This window comes from Blastomyces dermatitidis (genome assembly GCF_000003525.1).
Source record: "Blastomyces dermatitidis ER-3 genomic scaffold supercont1.2, whole genome shotgun sequence".
NCBI classification, from domain to species: Eukaryota; Fungi; Ascomycota; class Eurotiomycetes; order Onygenales; family Ajellomycetaceae; genus Blastomyces; species Blastomyces dermatitidis.
In genome coordinates, this window is record NW_025544775.1 from 3,555,350 (window position 1) to 3,573,932 (window position 18,583).

General features: G+C 48.8%; 4 protein-coding genes across 4 annotated transcripts; 3 read left to right on the forward strand and 1 right to left on the reverse strand.

Annotated features, from left to right (window-relative positions):
* Window positions 1-535: 535 nt before the first annotated feature.
* On the reverse strand, window positions 536-1,163 carry BDCG_01785 (uncharacterized protein; the record flags this gene model as incomplete). The annotated part of the gene is made up of 3 exons (XM_045417320.1): window positions 536-704; window positions 819-924; window positions 1,034-1,163. 3 exons carry the CDS (start codon window positions 1,161-1,163, stop codon window positions 536-538), a joined length of 405 nt encoding a protein of 134 aa, XP_045274171.1.
* A 3,272-nt stretch (window positions 1,164-4,435) lies between these two features.
* Window positions 4,436-9,527, forward strand: BDCG_01787 (uncharacterized protein). The gene is made up of 4 exons (XM_045417321.1): window positions 4,436-4,467; window positions 4,549-5,985; window positions 6,074-7,463; window positions 7,565-9,527. The coding sequence occupies exons 2-4, from the start codon at window positions 5,315-5,317 to the stop codon at window positions 9,299-9,301; spliced, it is 3,798 nt and encodes a 1,265-aa protein (XP_045274172.1). The 5' UTR covers window positions 4,436-4,467; window positions 4,549-5,314; the 3' UTR covers window positions 9,302-9,527.
* Window positions 9,528-11,279: 1,752 nt separating this feature from the next.
* BDCG_01788 (FYVE zinc finger protein) lies at window positions 11,280-13,574 on the forward strand (the record flags this gene model as incomplete). Its single annotated transcript, XM_045417322.1, has 3 exons — window positions 11,280-12,557; window positions 12,654-12,863; window positions 12,996-13,574. 3 exons carry the CDS (start codon window positions 11,280-11,282, stop codon window positions 13,572-13,574), a joined length of 2,067 nt encoding a protein of 688 aa, XP_045274173.1.
* A 1,274-nt stretch (window positions 13,575-14,848) lies between these two features.
* BDCG_01789 (C6 transcription factor) lies at window positions 14,849-17,990 on the forward strand (the record flags this gene model as incomplete). The annotated part of the gene is made up of 4 exons (XM_045417323.1): window positions 14,849-16,302; window positions 16,421-16,704; window positions 16,770-17,365; window positions 17,493-17,990. The coding sequence occupies 4 exons, from the start codon at window positions 14,849-14,851 to the stop codon at window positions 17,988-17,990; spliced, it is 2,832 nt and encodes a 943-aa protein (XP_045274174.1).
* Window positions 17,991-18,583: the final 593 nt, after the last annotated feature.

Consider the following 18,583-nt stretch of genomic DNA (forward strand, 5'->3'; position numbering starts at 1 on the left):
TTTTACAACCTAGTCTCTTTTTGCAAACTCGACTTCTGCAAGAACTATTTTCTTTCATGCATGAGAAGATCCTTGCCTAAAAAAGCTGATGAAGCACATTGGAAAAAGCGTTACGAAGCTAGTTAACTACTAATAAACGTTATGTATGGTACATGTATAGGAAAGCCAAACGCAATATCTAAAAAGGAATACCCTTTTCTAATTTCTGTCTATCAACATAAGAAATATATCAATATATACAATCCCTCTCCTGCCACGAGGCCTAGTTTATCTGTGACCATAACCGTACCAGTCATACCATTATTGCAATTCATCATTCCCACTCCGCATCCCGCTCAACGCTTCTGATACGTAATCTTAAACTCCGTCGATCGCAACACTCCATCCTGCGTCTTCCACTGCTGCCGCTGATGCTGCCGGTCTTGCTGCTCTCGTTGCTCCGGCTTAATAATCGCCTCACTGTTATTCGACAAATTGCTGCCCTGGCGGCTGCTTCTGGCCTTGCTGATTATCTGAGTCTTGCATCGTGCAGTGCCTATCCCCCGACTCCAGCTTGTTGAAGTCTGGCTGTGCCTTGCGCCAGCCGCGGCTGCTGCTGCCACCGAAATGCACTTCTATAAGCGAGCGCATGGCGGGAACTGGGGCGCAGAATTATGCACATTTTCACTTCGAGGGCCGTGCAGAGCTCTGCGGCGCACCAATGCCTGTGGCGTGTCAGCTTTTTCTTTGTGTGTCAGGGTTGACCAAGTATGAATGGGATAACTCTAAGGTTGAGGAAAGGGGAGTGTCTGATGAAGGATCACAGCAGAGGAACATACCAGAAGAACTCGAGAGAGTTGTTAAGGGCAATGGCATTGGTCATTTGTCTTGCTATCATGATGCAGATCGTGAGGATACTGATACTGAAGTAGAAGACTAGGCCGACTATAATGTTGTGTTGGTTAGCGCTGTTTCCCCATCACTGTTGAGATACTGTTTTCAGTGGCATGGGGAAGAGAGGAGGGGTGCGCGCCTTATATCACCTGGGACCTACTTTTCCATCGGCGATTGATTTGCAATGTTTTCAAGATGGGAATTGAGAGAACCGCGAGCAGGATATCGGCGTTGAAATAATGAAAGTGCAGGATGTCAATGTATTCAACCAGAAATGTTGGGCTCCACATGAGCGAGACGGTTGTGCAGATAAATATTATCATCTTCCATTTCCATCAAATCAGTACTGCTATTCATCTCATCAATCTATATAGGAGAGATAGAATGAGAGACTAATGAGGGTTGCTGCAACTCTGTGGAAAAACACAACAGCCCCGAAGGCGTAGAGAAACTTCAAATGCATGGCACTCAATGCCAACTGTGTGTAAAGGGCGACCATACTGGATTTTGCAAGGAAATACTGAAAAGGTCGATAGTACAGAATTTGCAATCCCCTCTCTCACTGCATTGAATCCTAGTGTAGCATGTGCATAGATAGATAGATACTGTCATGGCAAAGGGTAGGAAACACACATTCATCCACATACAATTTCATGCATTGACAGGTCTGCCGCACGGCATCCAATCCCAAGATAGTACATGCCCGGAACAGTGACTGTGATACCAAACACACTCAATTGTATAGATGGAGTGAACAAATTCAGCAGTCAAGCAGGCAATTCAAACAGCCAGGTGCAGATGGTGACAATAACAGGGGATGAAAATGTACAACAGTGTCAAACATGAGATAGCTCCCATATCTCAGATCAGGAAGAGCCTTGCATAATACCTGCAGTTTGTTCAAAGAAAATGATCCAGTCAACACAGTTCTAAATGAGATTGAACAAGAATAGTAATCATTATCTACCTCAATGACCACTATCATAGCAACACCAAATATTGACATAGCAGCCTATTTGCAGACTCTGGTTCAAACCTGGCTTAAGAAGGGCCATTGTGACTGATAAAACAATGGAATGGGATAGATGAGTTGGCCGACATGAAAACTCATGAGATGAGTTTGCACAGTTTCCCCTGGTTCAAACATCGCATGCACACAAAGTCAGAGGGAGCTTGGGGCCATTCGTCTATATAGAGACCAAGGCCAATTTTTTATTTTATTTTATTTTATTTTTTTTGGGCGCCGCACAAGCACTCATGCTGAAAAGAGAAAGAAAAAAGATCATCCAATGTTCGAAGGAGTGAAAGAGAGAAATCATGCTGTGTGATCAGCATCCAGAATCATCTCTGCTCATGACAAGCTTGATGGGATCAGTTGCTATTCATCTTTGAAAAGAGAGAAACCCCCCTCCCCATACCAGCCAGTTGCGCAGTCCAAGCGGTTTCTCAGAAAGCTGTTGAACTTATCCACCAGCCACAACCAGGAATCCCGCCCCACATTTTAGTGTCGAGCGGTCGTATCCCTGTGAATGGCATGGCGTGGCCAGAGATGTCCACTTCATTCACACCTGTCCGTATCTACATATCCTGGTTAAAGACATTATTATTGAACACGTCTCTCCCAGTGAAAATCGAAAGGATAGCAAGGGGCATTGCAAAGGCAAGTCCTCTGAGGGCTCGCGCAATCCAAATTCTCCGACATCCCAAATGCGCGCTCGGGATAAATAAGAAGCTTCCATTTCACAGGTTGGGTGAAACTATTTTAAATGGGCCTAGCACGTCACCACTGGCGAAGGAGAAAAAAAAAAAAAAAACATAAAGGGCACGCACATCTTACGTGATGGATTTTAATGAACACAATAATCATGTCAATTTGTGCCGAATTTACCCCGTGGCCACTGTCACGGACATAGAGACTACCAATTTATTCATTTCGTCGTAAGTTCAAGCAATCACCCGCCAACCAAGCGTGAAGAGCAAGGGCATTATGGTAGTCCTTGGCGCACCAAGTGTTGCTTGAAGGATTGAGGCGAAAGGCGGCTCGTCGACGAGTCATCGTTGTTAAACGAATACCTCCTTTGCCAATTAGGGCATGGTTGGGCTGGATTATGGAGGACACTGAAACTCCTAGCGCGCGCTACTAAACAGTAAGCGCTGGCTAACCACACCGATGTTTCATACATTTTCCTTCAGTGCGCCCGGCTGCCAGGCTCCTGGACAGGACGGAAGAACACTAAACTTCCATCCTCTCTTGCCAAATGTCTCGCCTGGATAACTTATTCATAACTGGAAGCAGACTCGGGAGACAGGCTTCGGGACCGCAGCCCGTACCAAAATTCTGCGGGGATGTGTGTACACCTCCCGCTGAAGCAAGAATTTGGATATATGTAGTATAAGATCAGGGATTCCTACTGAAAGAGGATTATAAGTAAGCTCGTATGCCAACCCATCCAAGCTGTAGTATTTTGCCATGGACTTCGCGCCTGGCGGATAAAGCCATGCAAGCCATAACGTAAACGAAACGAACGGTCTTGGCTGGGACGAGCGCTGGAGGAATGTCGGCCATCACGCTGTTACAGAATGAAGATTAACTTTACCAGGGTGAATAGCAGCAGTATACTGATTATATTGAAACTGAATCTTGAAGAAGAAGAAGAAGAAGCTATCTAAGCTAGAGGTGAGCGGGTGGATATGAGGTGGTGAGGCTTGTATGGGTCACCTGACCATGCTCTATGCCCTAAGATCCTTATACACGCACCATGTAACTACGGGATTGGTTAGCAGTTTAGTCAATGATTAGTCACTAGTGTAGTAATTGATAATCTGGCCAATTATATTCGTTGAATAATTTAATATATGCCAAGCCTATACGAAGATAGTATTCGAATAGTAGTATTCGGTACGCACACTGCCGCTGGTGCTTCTGCGGGTACGGAAATATTATTGATAAATAAGAAGATGATTTAATTACCTAGAAGCCTGTATATGTCGGGATACGCAGAACCTGCAAGGGCGAGGGCAAGCTATATTTAGCTGATTCGCAAGTTCTCTGCGAGCGGTGCTCAATAAATAGAATTTCGGGGCTGGTGAGTGGTTGACCTCGGTCAGGATCAATACAGCGTAAGAGCGGATCGAGGATCACTGTGACTGGCCGATACCGAGTGGCTGTGTTCCAGCCAGAGTCGACGTATATTGGTTGACAGCAGAAGTAACTGGCTGATGTGATTGGGATCCATAACTATTGGTGAGACAAGCTTTTCCGGGTAGGAGGACCATGCAGCAGACAGAAAGAAAAGGAGCACAAGTTGCTGGCTTGGGCGGCATGAGTAAGTTGACAGTTTGTTGACCACGAGAGCCGCAGCGAGGAGTGTGGCGCATCCTCGTATTGATATCAGCAGAGACATGGAACAGAGTAAGTGTCAACCTGCATTATTTTGAGTAGAAGTGTGTTAAGGTTCTCACATCCCCACCAGAATTAACAGACAGAGAGAGTCTATTTAGCCTTTGCAACGCCCACCGGCGTACACTCACTCACGTTGGAAGCTCGGCCAAAATAAGAGAACCACGTAGAAGCCGGGGCGTATGAGCCATTATGTATGTATTTCTTGCCAGTAACTTAGTTATAAAACTAGTAATAATAATAATAATAATAACTAATAATAATAATATGCGCAGCGTGTGCATGAGAAACACCAAGCCCAAGTCAGTCCAGCCAGCAGCAGTGATACAGCGTGGGCCCCAGCTCATTTCCAAGTTTGGCGCAGTCTTGGGCCCTACAGGACTATGACAGCGCTAGAGCCTTAACTAACGAATACCTAAATATGTAGTGCCCACCAAAGCCAAGCTGGCCAAGCGACTTCAGGCTGAACGAACCAAGACCTCCTCCGCCAAGTTTGTCTCCATGCCTGTCATTCTTCCTGTCCTGCAAATATCCCCCGTCCCCAGTCTCCAGTTTCTACCGTGGCCTTGGGATTCCGATCGTTGTTCAAAAAAGAGAGAAAATTGGGGGAAAAAATATATCCCCTCGCTGCCTATTACTCGGTCCTTGACCGAGCCATTCGCTCCCAAGGTTGTGACCCTTCCCATATCTCGAGCTCTTCCATTCGCCCTTCGATCCGCCGTCCCTTCCCTAACCCTCCAATTCAACATCTTACGACCTATTCCTACGTTATATTCCATTCAGTGGCACCATCGTGTTGTACTGGGGAAGAACCTATCGACTTTCAAGGTTCGCGGGAATTTATCATCGTCCTGTAGCGGAGAACAACGGTGATAAAAAGAAAAAAAAAAAAAAAAAAAGAAAAAAAAAGAAAAGCAACACTGATTCAGCCGGATTTTTATTTTTTGGATATTATCGGAGTCGTGGATCGAATCGTTGTCTAGGTGGGAGGACGGGCTGTCCTCCTCTGGGAGGCTGCCTCGCATATTCTGGGTGGCCGTGATGGGTTGGGTTGCTTCGGTATCAGGCGATCTCCCGCTGCACTGCCTGGGTTCCCGGGAGAATTACTCGATAGCTAGGGATCGCGAACAGCAGGAGGTACAGAGACGGCGGCGAAAACGACACCGCCAATGCGCAGATGAAGATTACCATGCTGATGAACGGATGGCTCCCCGGGTCATTTCGAAATTGAATCGGCGACGACGACAAAAAATTCTGGGTCAGAATGGGAGTTCGATGTTATTCTTGATATCAATTTTCGTCGCATTACTCACATCTCATCGTGCCAATGCAGCGTTTGTCAACTTTGAAAATTGCCTGCCCCAGTCGACCATCTACTCCGATCCTCTCCAGCTCCAGTTCAAGCCACTTTATGTCTGGGCTTCAATGGACAGCGCTTCCGAAGCCAAAAACCTGAATGTGACGGTCTATGGGAATGTCACTGGGGCCTCAACCCGGGAACCCTATCCTCCTCCCGATTCTCCTCGCTGGTCCGATCCAAATGACACCTTTGGCAAGATAGTCGATGTGGACGTTGAGAATAACATGCTCTCGACCCTTTTTACCAGATTCGAGGTCCTCAGCTATTCTCCATACGTCGCCGAGGCTGCTCGATTTTGTGAGTCCTTGATCCAGGGAGAGTGCCCACTGGGGCCAGTTTTTTATTCTAATGGGTATGAATTTCCCTCCAACGAAGATATATCAATATGCGCGTAAACATTGTTGTTGGATGATTTTATTGACCCTGTCATTGATGTATAGGACTCCATCCGAATTACGAGCTTTCTCCGCTGCCCATGAGCTCTTCTCTGCCTATTCTTTCACGACCATAACGCCTTTCATGAGAGTGACAGCTGGCGATTCCGCTAGAACTCTTGTTGTTTGCGTATCCGCCGAAGTTACGCCTGCCTTAGGATCAACGCTAGATAACGCCCTTAGATATATCCCCCTTGTCATTCTCATTCTGGTGGGAATTGCGACAGTATCTGCGGCCATGTTCAGCCCATGGGGTTCTTTAGATATCTTTCGGTGGACCTCCAATTACGGGCGAGACGAGGATTTGCTGCGGCTTGTCACCCCAGGATTCGCGGACTGCCTACAGTATATTCAATTTGTGGTTCTAACCGGATCGTTAACTCTGAATTACCCGGGGTTCTATCAGCCTATTGTAAGCAGGGCGGCATGGTCTACTCTCATGTTCAACGAAAGCTTCGTCAGCCATGGAAATGGAACCCAGCCTGTTCAGGATGGAGTGTATGTTGTCAATGCAACTTATGGTTTGGATCGAATGGCCCACCTGGTCGGCATGACGTCGGTCAGGGACGTATGGTCTGGAATGGTAATTTGGCTTCTTGTGATTCTTGCAAGTGTCGTTGTAATAATCCAGCTTGGGTTCGGTCTACAATGGCTACACCACCAAGTCGCCCGTGTACCAGAAGAAGATCTTCGCGCCAAGAACTTCCCTTTCACCATGGGCAACGTTATTCGCATCATTTTCAACTATTTTCTTTTGCCAATCGTGTCATTATCCATGTTCCAGCTGGTGGTCACTCGCCATTCCGCTATTTCCACAGTAGCTTTGGCTGTCGTCCTTCTTGTTGGGTTGATTGGATTTGCTGCTTGGCTATTGATCCTCATTACCCGAACGCGTCCACGGTCGTATATGTTTGACGATCTTCCAACAGTTCTACTTTACGGCTCTTTGTATAATACATTTTCCGATGGTGCTGCCGCTTTCTCTGTAGTATCCGTTCTTCTCACATTCGTTCGTGGCATCGCGATCGGAGCCGTCCAACCTTCAGGGATTGCACAGATTGTGCTCCTAGCGATCTGTGAAGTTGTCCTGCTACTGACGTTGTCCGCGTTCCGTCCCTTCCCGCAGCCGACAGCTATGAATCTCTATCATGCGATTTTCTCTATCATCCGCTGTTTAACGATGCTCCTATCTGTTGCGTTCGTTCCATCGCTGGGTGTCGGCCACGCGGCGAGGGGCTGGATTGGTTACGTTATCCTTCTATTGCATGGGATGGTTTTAACTTTTGGATTCTTCTTGAATGCAATTCAAACTTTGGTTGAAGTACTTGCTCGTCTTGCTGGTGCTGGTGGCGAGGGTGGAGTGGAGGGCGGTGCGGCAAGGGGCGGTCTTGTAAAGGTCTGTATTTCCCATTGGAATGGATCCTACCTGTTCAAAGGAATGCTAGGGTAAATTGCCAGGCGTATTAGAAGTAATTTTGCTCATGATTTTGCCAACAGGTCTTTGGAATGCGCCAACTTTCTCGCAGAGTCCCGCGAGGACCTCGCCATGTTCCTCGTCATAGCAGCACCTCGGAAGCAACAATGTTAGGCTCGGATCATGGAAGAATGTCAACCCACCTAGACGCTGAGAGAGCTCGAAGCTTTTCTGGTAGTTCAGCACTCTTGTTGAGCCGGTCTGCAGCTGCCGAGAACAGGGTGAGCGCTGGCTTCGAAGCGAGTAGCCTTTTTGGAGTGGGCCATCATCGCCAGGGAAGCGGAACCGCACCGTACACACCTACCACTCCGGGGGGTATCTCACATTTCGCGTTCCCTGGCCAATATTCGGGGGGCAGTGGGTCACCACGCAGCGCCTTGGCTAGCCTAAAGCATTCAGATAACATTGGCCCTTACTATCGGCCCCCTAGACGGCGGCGAGCCACATTGGACGGAATGTCGTCTCGCAGCCGCACTCACACATTATGGACTAGTGGCGATTGGACTAAACGACAGTCAGGCAGTAATATCGACGGTGAGGGAGTTCATACGAATGACAGTACCCCAGTCGCCGGGAGCAATACACCAGTTCCAGCTTACCTTGGGGCATCTAGGGATGATTCGGATGTAGACATGGACGAACCGGGCCGTCCAAGGACTGACTATGCTGTCCGGGAGGTAGACTTTTATTATCGCGTTCGAGGTCCTGCGCTTTCCCATTCTGCAACCCGAAAACTAAAAACTGGCCCTGCCGACCCGACTGGTCCAGTATCGTCTGCCACAGGCTGGTTCCGCGAACTCTTCCGCGGTAAAACAAGGGATAAAGGGAAAGGTTTCGAAGTCGTTCGCAGCGCCAGAGCCCCCCCGCCCGGATTGATACCACATACTGAGGTCGGCGAGCCGTTCCCGGAACCGTATCAGGATGAGCCTGATACCTCGAAGAATGCTGGTTTGGGTGTAGCCCAACACACCCGTAGTATATCGGGAGCACACAATAGTTCCGAGAAGATAACTAGATACGAGCCAAAAATAGCAACTGAACAACCCGCCCCTACGTTACCTCCTATCGAAGCAAGTGAAGCTATCGAGCTCCCACGCCGAACAAGCTCAAAGAGTGATGCGCAAGGAAATTTCCTCATACTGCCGCCCACTATTCCCCGCAAAAGCTCCAAACGACACTCCTCAGTCGTACCGACATACCTAAAATTCGAAGCAGGGGCAGGGGCAGGGGCTGGGGCTGGAGCTGAAAATGGCGTCGAAATCATTCCCCCTGAGAAGATTCAGAATACCAACAATTCCGACAACCCCCTTCAATCTTCCCCAAAAGCAACCAACACCCATACCACACGACTCCCTTTCGGCTCCAAATCCTCGTCGATGCGGAGCGAGTTTGTCTCTACGGGATCGGGCAATTCCAGTATTCAGAACACGACAGACGACGACAACAGCTATAATACCAGCAATAATGACACCGACAATCCCGATCCCAACAACAACAATGATGATAATAAGCATGGGCCAAGAAGACGACATAGTTCGGCACCTTACATTCCATCTACCCGTAACCAGGGCCGGCCCTCGAGTATGGGATGCGTCCAGATGCATCGCGCAAGCGACCATATATATGTCACTGATGCTGCACCGTTTTCTGGCAGTACGGCTGAGATCGTGGGGGACCCTCCTCCCCCTTCTTCTCCAGTGTCGGCTGGTTCACCTCGTCCGTCCTCTGACACTCACCCTCGTTCACATTGTCCGCTTTGAGACTGAATCGGCACATGTATGCTCCTCCTACCCCCTCCTACATCTCCCTCCCGCCTTCTCCAAGCCTTCAGTATCTCTCTACTTCACCCCATCCCCCCAATAGGGGTTTTTATCCGTCTCTCTATCTATCCACCTCTTACACTCTCGACTTCTTCCTCTATCACCCTCCACGTATGACTTCAGCAGTGTCTAATCTTCTGTTCTCTTTTTCATATTTCTTTTCTTTTCTTTTTTTTTTCTTTTCTTTTTTTTTTTTTTTTTTTTTTTTTTTTTTTTTTTTTTTTAAACTTATCATTTAATCACTTCTCGCACGATTCCAATATTTCTTGACACGAATTCCCTTTGTGGCTTTCATTTAGTATGATTTTTATGTTATTTCTGAAAGGCGCATTTGGAGGAACGGCATTTGTTCGTAAGCGTTTCTTATTTCTTTCTTTTCCTCTTCTTTTCCTCTTTTTTTTTTTTTTTTTTGTTTTTACCATATATTATTATTTTCTCTTCAACAAATTATTCAAATATTATTAGCTCTAGTAGCGTGGAATTTGCTATTTCCCATTTTCTGCATGTTTCCCTTTCGTCCCCTGTACTTCTTGGATCTTTTATCTACGTCACTGATGCTGTTGCTAAAATCTAAAACGGGGCTCTTTTTTTGTTTTCCTGCCTTTTTTTGGGGTGATTGCTAAATTGTTGTAAGTTCGGTATGTAATGTTATGATGGACAAACAGGGAACGGAAAAACAAATATTGATTGAATGATGATCATGACGATGAGCCTTGTCTCTTTTGCCCATTTTTCGTTTTCTAGATACATGTGTATTATTTGCTTCATCGAGATGTTTTGATCCAACCTACATTGTTGTGCGGGGAGCAGCAAACTGATATCGCTTGCAATTTTGCCAACTGTGAGCTTTTTTTAGTTAGCTTAACCAGCCTAAAATTAAGCAACGTACGGAGTACTGTACTGTACTGTGTGCACATACATACGCAGGAAGCTATCTGCCCGATGAGGCTTGGTTCGTGTTCTGCTTATCGGCTTAGCCTTGGTTCCAGGCTAACTCCGCCCTGGGCACACCCGCCGATGATGATGAGCCTCACCCAAACCACCATCTCATGGCAATCCTGTCGTGACAAATCAATCGAACGCGGAATAACTAATACAATTAACTACCAAACTGCCCCCTGCGTGGCTGTCTTGTACTCCCCAAAGAATCGATACAAACCACTTTGCTTCGTGGCGAATGCTGGGCAACTGACCAGCCAACCTCCCCTCCCTGTATCGTCGCCAGCTAACTCTCCTTTCCCCTCTCCATTCTGCTGGCCTGAGACGCCGCGAAAGTTACAATAAAACCAGCGCGGCCCTTGTTGCACTCGTGACATGTCTCCTCGTCTTCCTTTCTTTTGGACCTTTTTCTACTACTAGGTAGGTTTGCCCCTCACGAATCTCTCTCTTCAAGCAATGCATTTGGGAGGAACTGACCCTTTTTTCTCCAAACTCTCTCAGACTACGGATGGTAGCTAGAACGACGGCGGAGCCTTTTCTAGAGTCTATTTTATACGAGAAACACGGCGACTAGACGAGACGGCTTGGATCACCTTGACCAGCCTTGGTGACCTAACAGCGCCCTGCGAAAGGTGACGCAAAAAAGGGAGGAAGAGGAAGAGAGAAAAAAAAAAAAAAAAAGAGGGATATTCTGTCGTTTTTCTTTGCTAGGGTCGTCGATCCTCATCACCGTTTCATAACTCTCATTTCTCCTCGTCGATCTATCTATCTCCTAGCACGCCACCACACACACTATTCAGAAGGTACTTAGGAGGACTCTCTCCTCCGTACCAACGTGGAATATCCCCTCGGTAGAGCCAATGACGACGGCCCTTCGTCCAAGCGACGGAGACTGGTCTCGTCTCCCCCCTCAGGAAGAAGACGAACGTCGTTCCTGAAATCTTATCTGCAGAGAACCAGTCACTTACTACTTCATTCGATGTCATCTCCTTCCTCCGCCTCCACGTCGCCGTTGTCCTCCTCCTCCGCCTCCTCTTCTTCACCCTCACCTGCAGCGGATCCTATCACTTTCCCTATTTCCCCAACCCCTGCAGCTTCCAGGTCTCAACATGATTCTAGTACCACGTCTTCTACTCAATCCTCTCACGACTCGCTTCAAACAACGAGAAATATAACGGCGGTTGGGTCGAGGGATTCACAGGGATCAACACGGACTGCAGGGTCGTCTAGACACACTTTACTGGAGTTTCTACAAAATGAAGGTCCCGAAGCTGGGAATGGCCAGCAACAGTCGGAGCAGGGACAGAGCGTACGGAATGCACAAGAAGCCAACACTACAAGTTTGGAACGAAAGAGGAGGTTGACCAGCGCGAGTGACAACTTTGGCTATGCTCACCCAGGGGCGGGTAGCTCCTCAGTAGATGCTGGCTCGTCGGGAGCTCGTCCCAGACCCTCTGCCACTCAGTCGTGGGGACGCACTGGTTCAGGACTACCAGGGAGCTCAAGAGAAAATGCAATTGATCTCTCCGGGTCTCAAGAGTCACTCTCGCGGCAGCTGAGCTCGTTGCGGCATCGGGAGAACAGCTTTGCAAATTACGAGTTACCGCAATGGCAGTCTGATTCTGAAGTTTCAAAATGTCCCATCTGTGATACCCAGTTCAGCTTTTGGTACAGGAAACATCACTGCAGGAAATGCGGGCGGGTAGTTTGTGCCTCGTGCTCACCACATAGAATCACCATCCCACGCCAGTTCATTGTTCGTCCGCCAGAATCTAATAGACCGCTCTCGACACTTCTCCAGTCGAATCCCTCTGAAGCTCAAGTTATTAGTCTCATTGATGACGATGAACAAAGGCCCTCCGCAACTGCCGGCTCGTCTGTCCTCATGGACAGACAGCAAAGATTACGACAACAAAGAGGCCGCTACCCTCCGAATTCAGCCTTAGGAGGTGGAGAAGAAGTCCGTTTGTGCAATCCATGCGTCCCTGATCCCAACCCTGAGCCTCCCAGACGTTATACAAGTGGTGGCTCATTGTTTCCACCCTCCCTTTCAGGCTGGCCAGACGACGCAGCGGCGGCTTCTCATGCACCTACGCAACATCATTCTACATTACCAGGCTACTACCGCAATAGTAGTGCATATAGACGTGATAACAACCTCTTTCATCGACCGTCGGCTTCTCTCTCATCAGCCGCAGATATGCCGGCTTCCCAGGAGGCTCGTGACATCCGAAGACGCCGGGGTCGCGGTATGATTGTGAGTTTTTTCTTTTTTCTTTTTTCTTGTTTACATTATGATCTCCTAGTGTTTCATATAAACAAATTGCGCATGTTAACATTCTGTTAAATCTAGTTCCAGCCCGAGACTCCTGAAATTCAACGAGCAGCTCAAGAAGGGTTTCCTGATGAAGGCTTGCCGTCGTATGGAAGCTTTGATTACACAGTTGTCCCGAATTTCCGTGGCATGCCCCCACGGTATCAGTCAACGCAACAGGCTGCTGGGGCCCCGCATCCTCGTTACTCTCCTCCAGCATATTCTTCAACTTCTGGCACGTCCATTCCGGTATGGATTCCCTGTTGATAAGCCTTTCGTTCCATTTTTGTTTTCTTTTCGTTTTATTTTATTTTTATTTAATCACACTAGATGGTTTCCCCTTAAGATGCCGACATATGTACTAAAGCAGCCGTGTAACAGGCTTCCCGCCATCGTGCCAGCCACTCCATCTCCCGTCCCATGCCCACCCATCACCGCGGCCCATCCACCGATTTTCTCCAAAGCCTAAGCCCTTCATCATCCAGCCGAAACAGGCCCTTACATCCCGTCGCGCCACACCACTATCGCCGCCCGATTGACGAAAGCGACATTTGCCCTATATGCGGTCGCCTCCTTCCACCGCGGGGCCCCGATGGCAATGAAGCCGCCCGAGAAGCCCATATACGCGATTGTATAGAAGGGCACGGGACCGGACACGGGCATCCCTCTAACATCCCTTCCAGCAGCACAGGTCGTCGCATGTCACAGTCCCATCCCAATGAGAACGACCACAATAATAATCACCATGCCGACCGCCCTTTACGAATGTTGCCGTTTACAGCGACAGAGAAAGATTGTGTTGGTGAGGATGGCGGGCAGCAAGAATGCACGATTTGCATGGAGGAATATGAAGTTGGGGACCATTTGGCGCGGCTGGAGTGCCTGTGCAAGTTCCATAAGGCGTGTATAGTGAGCTGGCTGGAGAGGAAAATGGAGTGTCCGGTTCATAAAGTGCATTAGTTCGCTTCTATTTTTATTCTTTTTTATTTTTTTTGCTGTTTTTTTTCTTTTTCTTTTTATTTTTTTTTTCCTTTGTGCATGTTAGCGGGTGTTTTGCGGGTCGGGTCTACTTTGAGTAGTTTTGGATTTGTCCTTATGAAATATGTTCTTCTCAGGGTCTCCGCCGTCCTTTTTCCCCCTTCCTTCCCCCCACCTTCCCGTCCCGAACCTACTCTACTGTTGCATGCGATGGTTACAACTTCTCGGCTGGTAACCAACGACGTGTCTCGTTCCCTATTCTGGGCATTGATGCCTTTTTTTTATATCTGTGCAGTATTTAGATAACTGGATCCAGGTCAAGAACGTGCTTTGGTCCGATTTTTTCCGAGTATCGTAGGGGAGCTAATTTCTCATTCGAGCTATGTGACAATCACAGACTGGACGTCATCACATTGATAAAAATTACAATGAGCTGGCATTAGGACTTTTGAAAAGACAAAGCATGTTCAAAAAGATCTCACCTCCAAGGCAGCAGCTCTAGGCTGCGAAATTATCACTCCGGCAATTGGCTAAATAATATTTTATTTCTTTTTCATCGCCAGCTGCTGGCGGAATAAACGCTTGGAATACGAGAAACCAGCAGAACGACGTCCATTCCCTGCCCATTTTCCGCCGTTTTGACTCAGCCCTAGGCACGGCAGTAGTCATAAGTTCCTCCCATGTGTCCTAGCGGGCGATTTCGACCACAAGTTCGCCCTCACCGACGACGACGCCCGCCTCGACCTCCCCCGGCTCTGTTGATCTCTCGATCTCAGACAAGTTCGCGAACGAGACAGAGAACACGGTTATCACCAGCTTCATCTTCTCAGTATGCCCCGTGCCTGACACTGCTAAGCTAGCTCTGTGCCGACGCTCTCGCCACACCCTCCCCCCAGCGGCTTCCCAGCTGTGTCAGACCGGCCGCCGAAAGCACCGTTGGCCGTGCACGCTATCGGGAGTTGCCTAACCCACGCATCGTACGTTTCTGTGCCACAAGCACCGGGGAAAAGGGTTTCCCCAGAGCTAAAAAATCTAGTAAAATCCAGGGGGAGGCGGGAGGGGGGAAGTATTTATTACATTTGCTGACGATGACGAGCTTCTCAACAGAAGGGAATCGCCTCGTTCACGCGCGGCCACAGCCCCTCCGGCGTGGCGCCACCCAAAAACGCGTCCCAAGGGAAAAAAGAAAGCTTTGAGAATACCGAGCGAGAAGAGGGAAAACGGGGATCCTGTTTCCATCCACAGCTCCTGATTCCATGGATGCCGATCCGCGAGCTCCCCGACGTCACACCGCGCCCTCGCAGTCTTCATCCACACCCACCTCCGACTTGAGCATCCAACAAACTCACACTACTTACTACTACGACGACAGCCCGAACCCGCAGTCTCCACACTCCGCAACCCTTGGCGGCGGTCCCCACGATGACGATAGTACCCGGGACCGTGACCAGGACCACAGAATCGGGACCGGGGCCGGGACCGGCATTGGAGTCGGCGCCGGTACATATACCGAATCCACTGTCGTGACAGACGCTCACAATCATAATAACAACCCCAATGACCCCCTAGCTGACTTGAAGCGCCCGCGCGCCTGCGAGGCCTGTCGACAGCTCAAGGTGCGCTGCGACCCGCACCCTGACACCCCAGATGGCCCGTGCAAGCGCTGTGCGAAGGCCAATCGCCGCTGTGTCGTGACGGTGCCGACGCGAAAGAGGCAGAAGAAAGCTGATAGTCGTGTTGCGGAGCTGGAGAGGAAGATCGATGCCCTGACAGCAAGCTTGCAGGCCACTAGAGCGAGGAATGGGAGTAATGCTGCTGGGAGCGGAGGGATGGGGAGCCCTGTTTTACGATCTGGGTCGGCGGCGGAGGATCTCCCTGCTGCCCGGTGGATGGGGGGCGTACAGCACCATGGAAGTGAAAGTAGACGGGCGACTACTGGAGGCTCAATGGCAGGGCTAGCTGGGAATAAAAGGTATGCCAGTGGGGAGTTTAAGTCTAGGTTCGGGAATGCTGGGATTCTTGTTCCGCTGGCTGCTCGACCCCATAGTCCGACGACTGAGAGCACGTCGACATTCTATGATGGGTCAAATCACGGTGGCGACGGGAATACCCCAGATAACTGGCCTCCGATATTGCCAACCATTGACAGAGCACTCAAGGCTCGCTACGATTATGAGTATACAGATGTCATTGATCGAGGGGTTGTGGATACGGAGATGGCTCTCAAGTGTTTCAACCGCTATGTGAACGATATTGCACCGTTGCTTCCCTTCGTCGTCTTTCCCCCTGAAACCACCATGGCCGAAGTTCGTCGGACGAAACCCATCCTTCTTCTGGCTATCCTATCCATATCAATCGGCATATTCAACGCGGACCTGCAGACTTCTCTGCTGAACGAGCTCTTCCGCCTCTTTGCAGACCAGGTAATTGTCAAGGGTTCGAAGTCTCTCGAGTTGGTGCAGGCCATTATGCTCTCGATGATCTGGTATACACCTCCGGACCATTACGAGGAAATGAAGTTCTTCCAGCTCATACACATCGCCGCGACGATGGCGATGGACCTAGGTATGAACAGGAGAACCAAGTCGAAGGCGAAATCGAAGTCTATGGGCATGTGGAGGGAAATCATGGGCAAGAAAGTTGTCATGCTAGACCCCGATGCACCGGAGACTCGGAGGGCATGGCTCGGGTGCTATTTTATGTGTGTTAAGTATGTTTTTTGGCCCTTTCCCTGCACTCATCTAGTCATGGTATCGCGTCCTTCATAGCCGTTGTGCCATGCCGGTATTTATTTTATTTATTTTACTTTTGCTAAAATGCTAGGACAGCGTTGCAATGTCACTTCGACGCCCCATCCTCACGCGTTGGCACCCGTACATGGACGAATCTCTCGAAATCCTCGAGACGTCGCCCGATGCGCTTCCATCTGATAGAAATCTCATTCAATGGGTGAAGCTGGCGCACCTTGGCGAAGAAATTCTTTTCCAGTTTTCAATGGATGACCCCGCTACCAATGTAGATATAACGGATCCCAAAAACCAATATGCGTTAAAGGGGTTCGAAAGGCGTTTGGCAGAATGGCGAAAGGAGGTGCCTCCCGAGTGCTACTCTCGTAAGCTCTTTTAACCTTGTTCTCCCATGCTACCTCCGTATCTTTCACTTCTAAACATTACATAGCCCTAATGCGCCACTATGAGCTCGTTCTCAACATCTATATGCATGAAATCGGCATGCACGCCGACCACAACATCGACGATTTCAAACCGCCCTTTATAAATAGTCTTACCTCCGACAATCCGGTCAACCTTGGCTCTCCCGCGCACGTTGACGCTCTAACTGTCTGCCTCACTTCCATCTATGAGGCAATAGACACGTTTACCTCCCTCGATTATACGACTATCCAATCTAGCCCCACCATCCACTTTGTTCGTACATCATACGCCTGCGTCGCTCTCATCAAACTATATACCGCCGCATCGTACCCCGCCACTCGACTGGGCCAGGTATTCAATCCTACAGACTTTAAGATTGAATACTACCTCACCAAGCTCATTGCCCATTTGAAGGGTTCGGGCGAGCGCATGTCAGGACGGGTGCCATCTAGATTCTCGCTAATGTTGGGAATATTAAAGACGTGGTTTCTCAAGAGGAAAGAAGGGAAACCAGTGAGCACTGGTAGCGGTCCGTGGAGCTTTTTTCAGCCGAAGGATATTCGGACGTATATCGCACCGGAGCCGCGCGCATCGGAGTCGGAGAGCGCGGGACAAGCGCAGGTTAGTACTGAGGTTTTACGTGCCTTGCTTTTCCCGCTCGAGATTCAAATCCTCAAGCAACTATCAAGATTTCTTCGCCTGCTTTCTTTTACGAATCTCGGGAGCTGATATATCCACTTCCCATTAGGCTACTTGTAACCCGGAATCAACGCCTTTACACCTCCAAAATCATGCAGCCATGGGTCATCCAGAGACCCAACAATCACACCACCACCAGTCGAGCCTCTCCCCTCAGAACGTTCGCACTGATACGCACACCACTACTCTCCCGATCCACCCTTCCACAACCAACACTTCCAACATTGCCACTAACACAATCCCTGCGAATGAACATTGGACCCCGTTCGGTCCCTCACCAGGCATGGGCATTTTCCCCACCACCACAGTGCCTAACCAACCCTTATCATCGCAGTATCTACCGCGGCACCCGACCCAGGCCTTCGTCACCGCCGACTCAGGGGGACTGGTAAATCCACAACAGCCAGAGCTGGATCCACAGCAGGCCTTCATGCTAACCCAAGATATGCAGCTCATGTTCCAGCAAGATGAACTTGCTGGGTTGGGAAATATGTGGGATGACATTTTTTTTCCATTCCCCTTGGACGAGACCGGCCAGCCGCTGTGACAAGGCGCATAAGAAAAAGGAAGAGGAAAAAAAAAGGGGGAGGAAGAAAACAAAAAGAAAAAAAGGAAACGAAAAAAAATAAAAATAAAAAAGGAATCATATCTACTCCGGACAACATTCCATACCACTCTACTCACTGGCTCCCATGCTCTCTCCCCTCTTTCTATCACTACCTCCATCTCATCTCCCCTCCTTATCTGTAAATATATATATAGGTATCACCGCAACCGACATATACCCCACCCAGCCCACTTCACGATAGCCTAGCAACCAAATAATAAACAACAAACATCACAAAGCCAAAATAAAGAAAGACAGAAAGCAGAACGAATAGTTACAAGAAATGAGGATATATAATATTATTATCTTCATTCAACATCTTCGCTTTAAGCCACATACTTTTATTTGTTTTTACTTTGTCACGGCTAGTTATTATTTAGCGCAAGAGGCCGTGGCCCGTGGGTAACTAACTAAAACGCCATGGCTGACTGGGGTTAAGTTGTCCATGCGGAACACATCTTGAAGCTTCATACCGGCGCTATCCAGAGCGCCGAAACTATCTCGGACATACAGCGTAATGCACATTTCCCCAT

Coding starts and splice junctions, on each gene's coding strand:
- BDCG_01787 (XM_045417321.1), top strand. CDS start 5,315: ATGGGTTGGGTTGCTTCGGTATCAGGCGATCTCCCGCTGCACTGCCTG. Junction 5,986..6,073: donor CCAGTTTTTTATTCTAATGG/GTATGAATTTCC, acceptor ATTGATGTATAG/GACTCCATCCGAATTACGAG. Junction 7,464..7,564: donor CAAGGGGCGGTCTTGTAAAG/GTCTGTATTTCC, acceptor TTTTGCCAACAG/GTCTTTGGAATGCGCCAACT.